The sequence below is a fragment of the Scardinius erythrophthalmus genome (assembly GCF_964197995.2).
Source record: "Scardinius erythrophthalmus genome assembly, chromosome: 6".
NCBI lineage: Eukaryota > Metazoa > Chordata > Actinopteri > Cypriniformes > Leuciscidae > Scardinius > Scardinius erythrophthalmus.
Window position 1 is genome coordinate 28720991 of NC_138226.1, and position 15466 is coordinate 28736456.

Sequence of the window (15466 nt, forward strand, 5' to 3'; positions counted from 1 at the left end):
CAGCAGGAGGAATGAAGTGTTCCCGGACAGGCGCTCTGGTAATGGAGTATTCTTGCTCCGTGTCTGTATGCGATAAGGTCAGAAGAGGCATTTCCTTCTGACATATCTGCTGTGTATCACGCAGGCCTGTAGACGTTGACCGACTGTAGGCCCCATGAGGTATTTAGACACTTAACCAAGACTTTCAAATGTATGAATGCCATTGGTAATAATTAAATAGCAAACCAAGTAGCATCTGTTTTAAAGAAAGATTGCACACACACACACACACACACACACACATCCATCTGTCTATCATTCTGTCTGTATATAAATCAGAAAATAGTATATGTACTGTTCAAACTCAAAATATTTGGATGCTCTTTTTTAAAAATGCATATTTTAGAGTATTGAGGAAAAGGAGTAAAGTTTAATATTCTGAATTTAGCATTATTTGTAAATTGGAATTAATAATTTATTAAAAGCTCTAGAGCGTGGCATCATACCATGTTGCTGATATTCATTGTTTTATCAAAACTCCTTTTGTGGATCATGTGATTGATTTAATAGTTTGAATATAAGGAATCTAATGTGACTTGAGTGTCTAAATACATGTTGGGGCTACTATAAAATTTAAAAAATAAATAAAGATAAATATTATCAGTCATTGCATACATTTTTTTTTTTTTTTTTTTTTTAAAGCAACCTTGTACGTAAAATCATACAATCCATTTTGTTTAGTTAGTTTCTTTGGCATTCAATCATGTCTGCACATCTGCTACAGGTAATCACGTGTATTGAGCACATGCTTTCATGTTGTGAAAAGAATGTAAGAAATGCTGTATATGTGTTTTGAACACTCTCTCTCTTTCTTTCCTCTCTTCCAGAGGAGTCACCTCAACTTCTCGCCTTTCGGTGCGGGGGCGGCGCTGTAGGCAGGGGGGCTGAATGAGCCCTCAGGCCTGTATAGGGATGGGGTGAGTCTGGTCTATAGCACAGTACCTCACTGGCTGGCCTGCACCTTCCAATTCCCGTCTTTTACGTTTCACTTTTTGCTTCCCATGCTATTGAAGGAAACTGCAGCTCTGCAACATCTAGGATCCGCTCTTGCAATGCAATAGGGACATAATTTGTAATGATGCCGTTACGGTAATCAATATTAAACAAATAATTAAACTAAAAATGACTCATCATTTAGTCATCTACTTATGCTGTATAGCTTTCTTTCTGTAATGAAATGTGAAAATGAGCTGCAGTTTTTGTTGAAATTTCTCCATTCCTCACCGCTGGTCCTTCTTTCGTTGCTGCGTACATGACGACCCTGCTCTTTCCTTGATCCCTCATTCAATACAGTCCCTTTTTTGCGTTCTCTTTCTTCCTAAGTTTTTCTTATTGATTTTCCTCTGAAACAGAGGCTCTTTATGAAGTTTGTCCTCATGCTGAGATGCTGATTGTTGCCTGCTGAATCATGCCTTACAGAGAGTGTGGAGCAGAGCCACGTCTCTGCACTGAATCAATGACTCTTATGTTTCAACCTCAAACAAATGTTCACATGTGCCACACATACGGCCAGCGGGAACAGTCCAGTGTGTAAATGATGTAAACGGATATATACCAGGGATGGCCACTAGTACTCGATTTCAAATGACAATAGAGTTTCACTTTATTTTGATGTTCCCTTTAACACATTCTGTTGACTATAAGTAACGCTGAACATACATGTCAACTAACTGTCATTAGAGTGTTAGTCGAGTATTAGAAGGGTTAGGGTCAGAATTTATTGACATGTAGGTGCTAAGCTACTTATAATCAGTAGAATGTCTGTTGGAGGACCATCACAATAAAGAGTTAGCAGATATTAAGCAGAGAGTCTACTAATACTGTAATGAGAGTTAATTGACATGCAGTTGCAAAGTGACTTATAGTTAGTAGAATGTTCAAAAGGGGACCATCAACATAGTGTTACCAACAACAGTTATTGATAATAAAAACAGAATTGTGTGACTTTTGTCATCATTAAAACATTTCAAACCAATTCAAATCCAGTGATAACTATACACAAATGTGCCAAAACAAACTCAGTTTCATTTGAGGATAATGGTGTCACTTTCTGATACTTTGCATTAGTTTGTTAACTTGATTTAAAAAGTCAAAGAATTCAGCATGTAATTGCTTTAGCAAAATATTATAATAATTGTAATTAATACAATTATTTTGAATAACAATAGCACAATTCTGTAAAATGAAATCACATTCATACTTAAAAATTCATACATGCATATGTGTTTTTTTAAACATACATATATATATATATATATACACACACAAATTATGTGTGTATATACAATACACGTGATTACACAACACGAGTACGGATTCGTTGTTATCCTTGAACTCTGTAGCTCACTTTACCTCAGACGTCCTCTAACTTCATGCCTGTAAGCCAATATAGGCTTAGGAGTCACACAGGGTGTCAGATCAACCTGGACTTTCCAGGTTTGTCCTGCCTCAACCTGGATTGATATGCCTTTCAAGGTTTTCTCAGCTTTTTGATGTCCTCAAATTGTCTGAAGGCTTTTCAGGAACATGAAGAGAAGCAGCTGAGGAGCGTTCGTTCATTATGGTTAGCCATGAGCCTTGCCTTTTTAATTATCTGTCCTTCTGCACCCATAGGATTTGAATTACTGGTGAAGAGCATGTACCTGATGCACCAAACATGGGATTTGTATGTTCGTGTTTGTTTTTGAGAGAGTGCGGCATCGCCTAAGACATGCTTAAGAGTTTCTCCGAAGATACTAAAGTGCATTTAGGGATAGCGTTACTGTGGTACCAACAAAAGTTTTCAATTTGGTTATTTACTATGTGAAGGGAGACCATCCTCAAAAAGACATCACATGAACACAGATTTCTTTTGTTAGGTGACTTCCAAGCCTTGTTGCTCTGGGTTCCTCAGAGCATTTTCGACAGCTGTATTCCCAGTCTGGCTTATGATGTTCCTCTACAAAGCAAAAGAGAAGCAAAATGATGACAGTTGGAAGCCAAAACAGTTAGAGAAGAACTGGCAGTGTATTTGATAGTTAAACAGTGAAAATACAATGAATAATCAGGCCTAAATGTGCATGGAACTCCACACAATCTTCAAAACTGGAACATCTGCAATTCATAGAATTATACAAATCCTTCCATGTTTGTGGCTAATTTTATCATGCTTTCAGATATCAGTAAAACTTTAGTATTCTTAGCTACATTTAATACATTCTACATATTTAAATTAATATATCAGATTTTCAAATTCAGCACAGAAAACAGTCTTTTGATTTTGGTGTGTGGCTACAAAATAGCATCAAAATAATTTTTTTGGACATGGCACTTCAAAACTACTATGGTATTTTGTACCATGGTATTCCTGCAAGTACCACGGAGTGCTGTGTAAGTACTACTATGGTATATAAATACAGTAATCAGTCAGTACCATGGTAAACAGAATGTCAAATGGAATTACCATCTACTTTGACATAACTTATTCTGTAAGAGAATTAATAAACCCTTACCACAAAAAAGGCACAAACATAGTACTATGGTACAGCGATGGTATCTGATGGTAATACCATTGTACTGTGATATAAACCAAAGTACTGAAATATTATCATTTACAGTAATATTTTTAAAGTGACAGTAAAGACTTAAAGAAGAAGATTTAAATTTTAAATAAATTCTATTTTGAACTTAATAGATCCAGAAAAAAAAAAATCTTTTTCTTGGGCAGCAAATCAGCATATTAGAATGATTTCTAAAAGATCATGTGACACTGAAGACTGGAGTAATTTTTTTATTTTTATTTTTTTTTACAGAATTTGCCACCACAGGAATACCACAAAAAAAAAAAAAATTCACAAAACTTTGCCACCACAGGAATAAATTACATTTTTTTTTATCAAATAAATGCAGCCTTGGTAAGCACAAGAGACTTAAAAAAAAAACTTAAAAAAATCTATCCTCAACCCAAACTTTTGAGCAACAAAAGAAACATGGTCATTTTTTGGTAAATATTTTTCTATGCAAACACATGGATTCTCTTACAGTTTTCAGGTTTTTTTTGTGTGTGTGTGTGTGTGTGTGTGTGTGTGTGTGTGTGTGTGTGTGTGTGTGTGTGTGTGTGTGTGTGTGTGTGTGTGTGTGTGTGTGTGTGTGTGTGTGTGTGTGTGTGTGTGTGTGTGTGTGTGTGTGTGTGTGTGTGTGTGTGTGTTTTGTGGGGAAAAAAAAGTGGAATTTCAAATCCTCCTGGAATTGAGAATTGAAAGACCCCCACACATCTGCTCATGACTGGTCACCGTGAGGGGATCCCATGGGTTCTTGTAGAGGGGCGGGACAGGATAAGAGAGGAGGAGAGCATACTAATCTTCTTAAAGGCTGAATGATAAAAGAGCCATTGGAGAATCCAACTGCACATCTGTACGGCCTGGACAGAGAGATTAACACGCATATCTCTATAGACCACAATCTGAATTCACTCCCCAAAAGAATATAGAGACCATCATACCCCTCAAGCTGGAATAAGGAAGGGTGTACCGATGAGACAGGTCCATTGAAGTTTGAGAAATATTTATGCGCAGTGCTTCTCAACTACTGACACTTGAAGTGGCTTCAAGTTTTTATCATATATAAAGCAAAATTTCTTTAAAATCAAACATTGAAATTTAATATTACATTCTTCATAGGCCAAACAAATTGCAAAATTGTTAATATGCTGGATAGTAGGCTACATGTCTTGGAGAATATCTCTTGAATGTATGCATTAATTTAGGCCAATGTATGCTTAAAACCAGGGGGCAATATATTTGTCAATTGTAAAATAAAGATAGTAAGTAAAAATATCCAAACATCTTCAAAACGAAATTGTGTAACATAACACTTGTTTTCAGAGAATAGGCTATGTTGTGAATTTATTTATGAACTTATTTGTTTTCTAAATAAAATATTGTCCAATAGTACAACCAAGATAGCAAGGACAAATATCTAGTAGCCTATATCTAGACTTGTTTTCTGAGAATATATTTAGAATTTTCTACACTTATTTTTCAAATATTATGCTTAAACCAAGAAAAGAAAAAAATAAATGGTGTAAGATAATGAACTTAAAAGTATGATTTAATTAAAATGATGAAGAAATTATGAAAAAATATATATTTGACACAGTGCTTCTCGACAACTTTTGTTTCACGACCCAGATTTTACCTGATAAGTTATATTATAGAAATAAAAAAAAAACGTATTTAAAACTTTAGTAAAACATTGAAATGTACTAATATCACAATGAACTACATAGGCCAAACAATCAAATAATCAAAATTGTGAACATGCTGAATTGGACCATTTTTGTTTCTTGAATGCAACAGTTTCATGCTCTCAGCAGTCAATACTTCACAACAAAGCACACTGTGGTCGACAATAAAACTTCATTGGAAGTTTGATTGGACATTTTTTTCTTCCTTTTAAAAAGTTCATAAGCCTGTTTATTTCACTATCTTAATTAAACACCATTATATGGTGAGTTCCATTTGAATGTTTCGCTCCATGATCCTATCAGAACAGACATGACACATTTTTAGCTTGTGACCCACCAGTTGAAAACCACTGCAGATGCTAAAGACACTTTGAGAAAATGTTGAAAAAAAGCCATTTTATCAGATGTCATTTCTGCCACCTCAATATGAATAGTATCCAGTTTTGCTGTATACAGCATAGATAAGAAATACCGAGAGATAGTATCTCATATAAAGGACAATGAGGAGAACGTAAGAGGCGGAGAAAGCAAGTTATGTGTTCCGCCGAATGCCCCAGCAGAGTGAGAATCCCATAATATGCGTGTTAATAATGATTCCCTGACCTTTGGCCTTTGTATCAAGATTGCTTTAGTAGGTGTCGGGGCTAATGTAGTGCAGTCCTCGCTGCAGATGGATGATAAGAATCCTCATGGATGATAAGAACGTGATGAGCCTTGCATGTCCCCGCTGACCTTTCACTGCGCTGACATTCAGGCATGACCCGTATTGAGTTCCAGCCCTCTATCTCATGAAGGGGTGAGCCAGGCTGAATGTCAGCCACGGGCCGCCCCTTTCCCCAGGGACGAGGTATTTCCATGTGTCCTCCCCTTCTTCTGAGCCTACTGACCAACTGCCCTTATTTACATACTTTCAAAATTACGGCCCTTTAGTTGTTTAGTTGGCCCTGTTTTAGGATTTTTAAAAATGTATGCAGTTGAAAAGAGGGATGTACGCTTTTCTTAATTTTCTTAATAGTATATAAATATCATGCATATTTGAGGTTTATTTTTCTTATACTGGCAAACATTACAAACAAGGAGAAAAAAAATTAAGAAAATTAACTTAATTCAAGATAGGCTATATTCTCTGAAATTGCCTATATATTTGCTTATGAAATCATTTTATTTTTTCAAGGATTTTTTCCTGCCGAATTTTGAACTGTAGGTGTTTATCCATGTGCTTTACCCGTGGATTTGAACACTAGCGTGTAATGGGGGCCGTTTGTTGTTTGGAAACCTCCAGAGACACCATCTCATCTGAATTGCAAAGGCTGAATCGCTGAATATTCTGTCAATTGATTGTTAAAGAACTGGATGTCCCTGATGGTTTCAGAGGCTGGGCTAAATTTAGAGTATAAGTGGTCATGTAGCCCACCTGTCTGTATCTACATCTGTAAGTGTGCATGTGTGCCCTTTGATGAAGCGCATAAATAATGCAAGGTTAAATATGATGAGGTTTTTTGTCTTGAATATGAATAGCTGCATGTGATCCAGGTGCTTTGTGTGTGGCTTTGTGTACTGTCCAGATAGCATTACAGGTGTGAATGCAGTGATTGACACAGACGTTGTGCTTGGTCTTAATGAGTGTGCGTGATTGACTGACTGACTGACTGTGTGTGTGTGTGTGTGTGTGTGTGTGTGTGTGTGTGTGTGTGTGTGTGTGTGTGTGTGTGTGTGTGTGTGTGTGTGTGTGTGTGTGTGTGTGTGTGAGATATGTTCGGTACACTGTGTGCCATCTTTGTGCTAGGGAAGTGATGTCAGAACTGAGAGTCGACAGATAGGTGTAAATTATGGATAAGTACTTTCGAGCAGCGTACGTGGGTGTGCATGTCTGTAAATGGCCTGGATTCCTAGAATACGCTTCTGCTGTACTGTAACATCGCCACTGCACTCACAATGTTTCTGGATGAGTTCTCTCTCAGAGCAGACTGGTGTGGTGAAATAGGCCAGGGGCATCCCGTTACGTCATTTGAGATAGTCTAACAACAGTATCCACTGTATGCTTGGCCCCCGTATCTCCCTAAACACTCTCCTCGTGCAGAGAACAGGAGGATTATCAGCATTAAACATACATTCCCCCTTGTTATGACATGAAGGGTTTAAGGGAGTGTCATAAAATTAGCTTATCAAACATATTAGTTACAGTGATTTGAACTCTCAGTAGATTTTTCCTGGTCCCCAACTCTACTTGTATTCCTTACCATGTATATTTAGGTATTTATTTTGAAATCTGAAAATATCTGATCTTGTTTTAAGGATTTTTACTGGCTTTTTTGTTTGTTTTTCATTTCCTTCATTCTGTTGGATTCTCATCTAGGTGCTTTAGACACCAGTTATTAATTGGGGCCATTTCTCATTTGGAAACCTCCAGTCACACCATCTCATTTGAATTGCAAAGTCTGAATTGCTGAATAATTCTGTCAATTGATTATAAAAGTAATTGATGTCCCAGACTGTTGTTGTTGTTTTTTTTTTTGTATTTCCATTTTTATTTGTTATTTATTTATTTTTTTCCATTTCAAAAACTGAACTGTAGATTTCAAATCTGCTGTTTGGTTATTTCTGTTATATTTCAGCACATTAAACGCGTATCCTACACTTACAACAGGGATGCTTCACCCCGAGCAACCTTGCTCAAGGGCAGTAATTGGTTCAGTCTAAGGTTCGATCAAGGTTAACAGCCCAGATTGGTTCTTCTTTATTGTACAAAAGACCGTTTGTAAGGATTATGTAAGTTCCACTTATTAACTTTACCAATAACAACAGATGACAGTCTCTCCTGTTATTCACTCATCTGACGTCCTATTATGGCTCGTTTCCACTGAGCGGTACGATACAGTACAGTACGATTCGGGACGGTAAATCCTGATCGGGCTTGCGTTTCCACTGCCAACAGTACCCTTACTTGATAGGCGTGGTGTAGCCTAAGAACAAGTAGATCTTGTTCTTGATTCTCGGCATGTTTGTCACAAGAAGACAAGCGTCGACATTACGTTATTACGACATTACGTTACGACATTAGGTTATAAAACACCACACTGCCTCTTTTCGTTTTCATTTAAAGAAATCTTAAACATTATAGCCACACAAATGTGGTTCAATATATTCACTGCATGTATAACGTTAGCCTATTTGTATAACAAAACGAAATATAAAACAACCCTGTCTCTTTTTGTTTCAATTTAAAAAAATATTAAACTTATTAATATGGTTCAGGCAAAATGTGCATTTGTACTTCACTGTAATAAAATTAAAAATGACAAAACTCAATCCAGTCTCTTTTTGTTAAATTTCAGTTTTATCAATAATAGCCATTTATAAAAGTATAAGTGAAAGGTACAAGAAGCTATACAATAAGAAATAGCCTAAAGCAAACAATTCAGTCAAACATACAAAGTCAGCGCTCTCTAATGTTACAACGGTAAAGTTAAATAGCATAAATATAAAGTTATGAAATTTTACTTAGCCCTCAGCCAAAACGATTGGCCAGGGAACAAATTATAGATTCACGAGACCAAAGATCGGCCGTTTGATACACAAGACGAATTATATCTCATGTTTAACCACTACAGAGACGTCAGAGTCGGCGGCAAACATCAGAAGGACTAGCCGAGGAAAGGCCGTTCCAGGCGGGGTACATGAGTGTCGAGCGCCCGGGGATCGCCTGGAATGGATCTCACAACCTGGATCAAATTTTCATACAAAATAAATAAACCACAGATTTGAGCTTTAAACAACTACATTCTTACCTGAAAAACTCTTAAAATTACATTTCGTGACACAATAACAGTAGTATTGTATTTCAACTATTGAACTATTCAACTATATTAACTATATTAACAATATTTAAAAAAGGCGCTATGTTATCATTCCCCTTGCAGCACGCGCAAGTGACGATACTCTGTCAACCAATCAACGTTCCGCAGTGAGTCTAGCTCCACCCTTTAGTACCGTACCACTGTGCTAGGTACCCCAACGTAAGGGTACCGAAAAACTGGTACGGTTCGGCATTTTTGTACCATTTACTTTTGACAGTGGAACGGAAATAATTGCGTACCTTACCGTTCAGTGGAAACGAGCCATTAGAGAGAGAGAGGGAGAACAAATGGACGGGGCTTTCTCTTTGACCAAACTAAAGCCATGTGACTTTCCCTCATCCCTGCATCTGTCATGAATGGATCAGAGGCACAGCAGGAGGTCCCGTTCAATTTGTGGCATTTACCAGCTGCAGATGATTGGGATGAATTGATTTATCTGTTTATTGATTACGCTTGTATGATGGATGGGAGGTGCCCATGGGTGGGTTTTGTGCATGTGCGTATGTTAGGTTTGCCATCAGGCAGCAGCTGTTAGGAAAGGTGTTTTTCTTTTTTTAATTCTTTTAACATCAATAGGTCCTTCTAATCCAGGTACTTGCACTTTTATTCCCTTTCTCAATTCATCCATACAATGACTTTAATACACCTCTATGATTTTTCCTATTCTTTACCATGTATTGTATGACATAATATCTTCGTTCAAATCACAGCTCCACCAAATGCTGAACACATTTCATTTCCTGCTTTAGCTGCTTTGTGCTTTCCCTATTTGGGTTATTTTACTTTTACAATCTAAATTATATTTTGGATCATTGCTGTTCTGTTCATTTGTATCATTGGTGGTAAGTAGTATAGATACCTGTAGAACAGGGGTAGCCAAAACATCTTTTAAAGGGCTACCATCCTGCAGAGTTTAGCTCCAACCCTAATCAAACACACCTGGACCAACTAATCAAGGTGGTCGGGATCACTTGAAAATAGCAGGCAGGTGTTTTGGAGCAGGGGTGGAACTGAAGTGTGCAGGAAAGTAGCCCTTCAGGAACAGGGTTGGCTACCCCTGCTGTAGATCCATCCATTATGCACCATACTAAACATGACCTTTCTGTCATTTTCTCAGGTGCTCCAGAGGTCACGTGCATGTGGGGATCAGCGGGCCACTCTGCAGGAATTAATGCGCTGGCGGAGGAGTGTTTGTGACGGTCGACCGGACTGGCAGAACGCTTGGCTCCACACAAACACCTCACCCACCCTAACGGTGAAGACCAAGAGTCCCAGAAAGAAAGCATCACCCTAGAGATTGTGGTCTTCTTGAGTTAAACCTCAGTCAAACCCCAGTCCTTAGGCCTGATGGCCTTTGTTTTGCCCCTCACATAGGGGTGATGTCCTCTAAACAGAGCCAGACTCTGAACTCAGGAGAAGAGGGCATCCCAATTTGTTCTTGTTCCTCTCTTCACTTCTTTTGAAAGAATCAAAGGTTCCTTGGAAAATTTGCTCCACACGTCTCTCCAACTAATGACCAACTGGGACCAAATAACATACAGCCCCCAAAGACTACCAATCTCTGTCCTGAAGAAACAAAGGGGACATGGCTATTATGAATCCCATTCGCAGTGTTCTGAACATCTCGCTGTCTGAAAGTTCTCATCACATCGCTTTGATTGCAACTCATCTACGCTATCTTAGGGCAGTGCAAACATATCTCAACTGTGCTACTGCGTGCTATAGTCTACATTGTGAGCCATATTTTTAGTTTTAAACCCTGGTGCTGGTCGCTCCATATGTGGTTGTTGTTGCCTGGGTTGGGTAAAAAGTGCCAGTTCTGTTCCAACTCAAGCACTCGAGGCACATGGACGTGACAGACCTTAAAGTTTACAAAACTTTTTGTTGACCTCATAGGCCTAGCTTTGTGAACAAAGTCCTCCTTCAGGTTCAGAAAAGCAACTACACCTCACACTTTTTCAGGTGCTTTGGTTACCCTCCATCAGTGTTGGCAACCATCATACACAGGTTGTGACCTTACAAAGAGGTCAGGGTTCAGGGAAATTATCAGTAACAAGTCAACAACATTTCCACCAGCTTCTGGACTACATTCATTGTTCACTGTAGGCTAATGTGCGCACACTTCTGCAACATGAAACCAAGAGGTTTCACAAGACATACAGTTGACGAACTTGAAGGCACCTGATTTATATCGAATGGTTAAAGAGCACAATTCTCCAAATACACCTTTAGATGGAACAATCATTAATGGTGGATGAATATTACTGCCGATTTGACTCAGACAACTCCTGCAACAAGAGTTCTTGGACTTTTCCTCAAAGGTGCTTATGTACGAATGCTGGGTTGTATGGTAACATGTTAGTACCTTAGTAGACGATCTGTACAAACAGCGCATGATCTTTGGTCCCCCTGAAGTTTCAGAATATTCTCTCGTAGTTCCTGGTCTCGAAGCATATGGTTTATCCATACAGTGTGCACGTACAGATTTATTACCTGAAAGAACTTGGGTAAATATTTTTGGACTTTTAACACTGGGTTCACACCAGGAGCCCCACCATAAGCACAGCCATGTACCTGACGTATACAGGCGCTTTTCTGAGAATAAGCAGAAATTGACCTTCTGGTTCTGGTTGTCTTCAATATGACTGAATAGATGGGTTATGTACAGATTGCAAATGTTTTATGAGTATATTGGCAAATTATTGTCTTTATAATGGAAAGTTATTCCCGAATGTTCAAGGGTGCAATGACAGAAGGACTAAGGTGGTGGGTTTTATAGTGTGAATACCATTTTAGTACAGAATGATTGTTTATTCATGGTAAACTCTTTAGCCGTTCTTCATCCACATAGGACTCTGGTCAATCTTTGAAATGTATAAAGATATTTAATTTATTGTACAGAACTTTTGTGTTTGTGCAAGTACGTTTGAGTTGCACTTTGCCGCTGTTTCGTTTAAGCTTCATTAAGAGCATCACTTCACGTCTATTTACGTCCTGACTTGCTGAAAAAAGGGTCCCCAAATGTTACACCTTCTAGAAAAGGTTCATTCAACTCCTCTGACACAATGATCTATGTCAAGTTCTTTGGTCTCAATATTTAAATGTCAATCTTAATATTTTACATAGGCCTACATTAAATCTGAGAAAACAGTGACTTAATATGTATGTTTTGTTTAATGATTGTATTGAAACAGTAGGCTACATTATTTTCAATGTAAAACGTGATCTAAAATTCACTCAAAATAACAATGCAGAGGTGATTTTTAAGACCCAGTCATACTTTCTGGCTCTATAAGGGCCTGCTCACATATCGCGTCTTTTGCGCGCGCAAGTTCGTTATTTCAAATGTAGCCGCGCGGTATGCGCGCTAATAATGGAAGCGACGCGGTCGCGGTGCGACGCGCTCGTTTTTTCCAAGCGCGTCCGCGCCGCATCGAGATAAAAACATCTCAACTTTTCCGAATGCCGCAAGCGCACCGCAGGTCACGTGACAAGAACCAAGCTTAGCAACGACAGACGCCTCCGAAGCGCAACCACCTCGAGCGCTTTGGAAAAAGGAGAACGCGGCGCGCCTAGCGTTTTCAACGCGTTTTTATGCGCGATATGTGAGCGCCGCCTAAGTCGTTACAAACCGCTCTGAAAGAGGCTGCTAAGGCTTATGTTTCTCATATCTTCTTCGACCTAACTCTTATCTACCCAACTAATGTGAATACTCCCTTTCCCCATTCCATTGGACGGTGGTTTAAGCATCTTTCACTGCTGTGCAGTCCTGCAGAACAGAGACGCATATTAAAATCACTGTGCAGGCCGGTGCTGATGGAGACCGGAACTCACTTCATGGGTTTGCTCCACAGTTTTGGAATGGCTGCTTTGCATCGCTACTGCTTAACAGGGTTACGGCACTATTATTTGAAACATTAATTTATTGAAAAAAAAAATGCTATTTTATAATGTCTAGTATTGACATGCCATCAATACTACAAAAGCAAAAAGAGAATGAAAAGAACTGTACAGTATGAGCCCATTTTTCTACTCCGTTGTTAAAAAGGGAACGTATGTTAAAGCATGAGATCTCTCTTACTTACACACCTCATCTGTCTGTTTTTCTGTGCTTAGTCTGATACAGTGTGGAGATATAGACTCCATTGGATCATGCCCGTTGTCTTAACTGGTGCTGTGAAACCATCCAGACATGCTGTTATGATCTTCTCTCCTTCCAGCCCAACACGGCCTTGTTATAATGGACTTATTGATTTGATAGCAAAATAATGGCCAGAAATGGTTTGGTTAAGCTCAGTATGTAGTGAATATCTCCCAGTGTTGTAGTCGAGACAAGTTCATTCGAGTCCAAGTCATGACCGTGACCAGAATAGGGTTGAGTTCAAGACCATGTTTTCTTGCCTCTCTTGACTCGATCTCGACTGTTTTCTGGTCTTGACTCGGATTCAACCCTCTTCTGGTCTAGGTCTTGACTCCAACTCGAATGAGCTGGTTTCAAATACAACACTGACATCTTCATCTCAAGACATTAAAAATCATTCAGATTTTTGTGCTTGCTCAAATATGCAGCTCAACAAAATATTAAATTACCATGGCTGTTACTGTCTTTTGTAGTCAATGTGTTTTGTTTTTTTTTTCTTCCTTTCTGATCCTTCTGTAAATTATATATAAACATGCCTGTTACTTCAATACATGTCTGTGGGCAAAGAAAAAAAAAATGTAAGTCTTGGTAAATATTTTGTTTTGAAATGTTTTATAAAGTTCCTGTACAGCAATAAAGCACAGTGTCAGTCAACTGGCAAAAAATCTGGTCATTTCTTAAAATGGGGGGAGGAGGTATTTGAGGAAATTAGTTTGAAAGACCCCTGGCTCCCTGTTAAACCCCAGCCTGGTTCACTTAGGCCCTGTTTACACCTGCATTAAGATGTGTTTTGGTCGATCGGATCACATCCCGTTTACACCTGGTGTTTTAATTTGTCTCTTTTGTCCACTTTCAATCACTTCTATCCTGATTTCTTCGAGGGGAGGGTCTGTAGGCAGGTAAATGTATTTTTATTTTTTCAGATCTTTTGATCTAATGGACAAAATAAGTGTTCGCAATTTACATATGAACGTGCCCGAATATTGCCCGTATCACGAATATTGCAATCATTTGCATTTTCACTCAAAAATAAGAATGGAAGTATGGTTAAGTAGGGTGGGAGTGGGGGTTGGGATATTGAATTGTCACAGTGTATTCATGTTCACATTCTGGCTTGCTCATTGTTAATCAAAAAAAGTGAAACCTAAAAAAAAATAACAATGGGGAAGTCTGTGTGTGCCATTTAACATTGTACTAAAACAAACTAAATTTCTGCAATGCTACAACGTAAATAATTAAATAGAATATACTTTTAGTTTGCAAAATAAATACTTTGTTCCTGGCAACAAGTTTGGATACCATTCAAAAGTTGGGGGTCGATAAAATTTTAATGTTCTCTTGTGCTCAACAAGGACTTTTTTATATGATGAACAGAAAGTTCAAAAGAACAGCATTTTTATTTTAAATATTTTTTGTAATGCGTTTTTGCGGGGAAAAAAAATATGAATATCTTTCCAAAAGATAAAGGTAAAACTAAGGTCTCGTTTGTTAACATTAATTAATGCATTAACTAACATGAACTAACACTGAGTAATACATTTCGTTACTATATTTTTTAATCTTTGTTAATGTTAGTTAAAGGGATAGTTCACTTTGAAATTAAATTTTGGTATGTTTTAGCTTACCTCAAGGGCATCCAAGATGTAGGTGTCTTTTTTTCCGCAGTAGTTTCAATTTTGATATTTTTAGGTCAAACCGTTCTGGTCTGTCAGTCATATAATGCAGGTCTATGGTTACTGTCTCAAAGAGCATGCTCTTTGAGGTCACGTCCAAATTAAACAATTCCCCATCGTAAGTACACATTGATGGCCTAAGACACTAGAAAGAAGACACCCACATCTTGGATGCCCTTGAGGTAAGCGAAAACATACCAAAATTTAATTTCAAAGTGAACTATCCCTTTAACAAATCTTTGTAAAATAGTTGTTAAAGGTGCTGTATGTAGCTTTTCTACCAAAACGAATCCTTTTTTTATTGCCTGTGTGTGAAGGGGTTGTAATCTCACATTAAAATTATCCACTTTGCGGGTTTTGCTATTACCTCTGAAAGCAAGTATTCTTATTTTTATGTGAAGGTCCCGGGTCAGATTTACCGCCAGTGACGTCACCTGCATGCACGCTCCCGAGCCTCTCGCCTCGTCTAGCCTACTGACTTTGCACTCAACAGCGACGACACTGCAACTTATGACATGGACTTATGACTTGT

The 15466-nt window shown here is 38.2% G+C and overlaps 1 protein-coding gene across 8 annotated transcripts in view; it reads left to right on the forward strand.

The window, feature by feature from the left end:
• Positions 1-13886, forward strand: part of myo16 (myosin XVI) — a 259231-nt gene extending 245345 nt beyond the window's left edge. For all 8 annotated transcript variants that reach the window (XM_081368813.1, XM_081368814.1, XM_081368815.1 and 5 more), the window contains one exon: positions 10238-13886. In XM_081368813.1, coding sequence (XP_081224939.1) covers positions 10238-10414 — 177 coding nt within the window. In that variant the 3' untranslated portion in view covers positions 10415-13886. The remainder of the gene's footprint in view (positions 1-10237) is intronic.
• The last annotated feature ends 1580 nt before the right edge of the window (positions 13887-15466 follow it).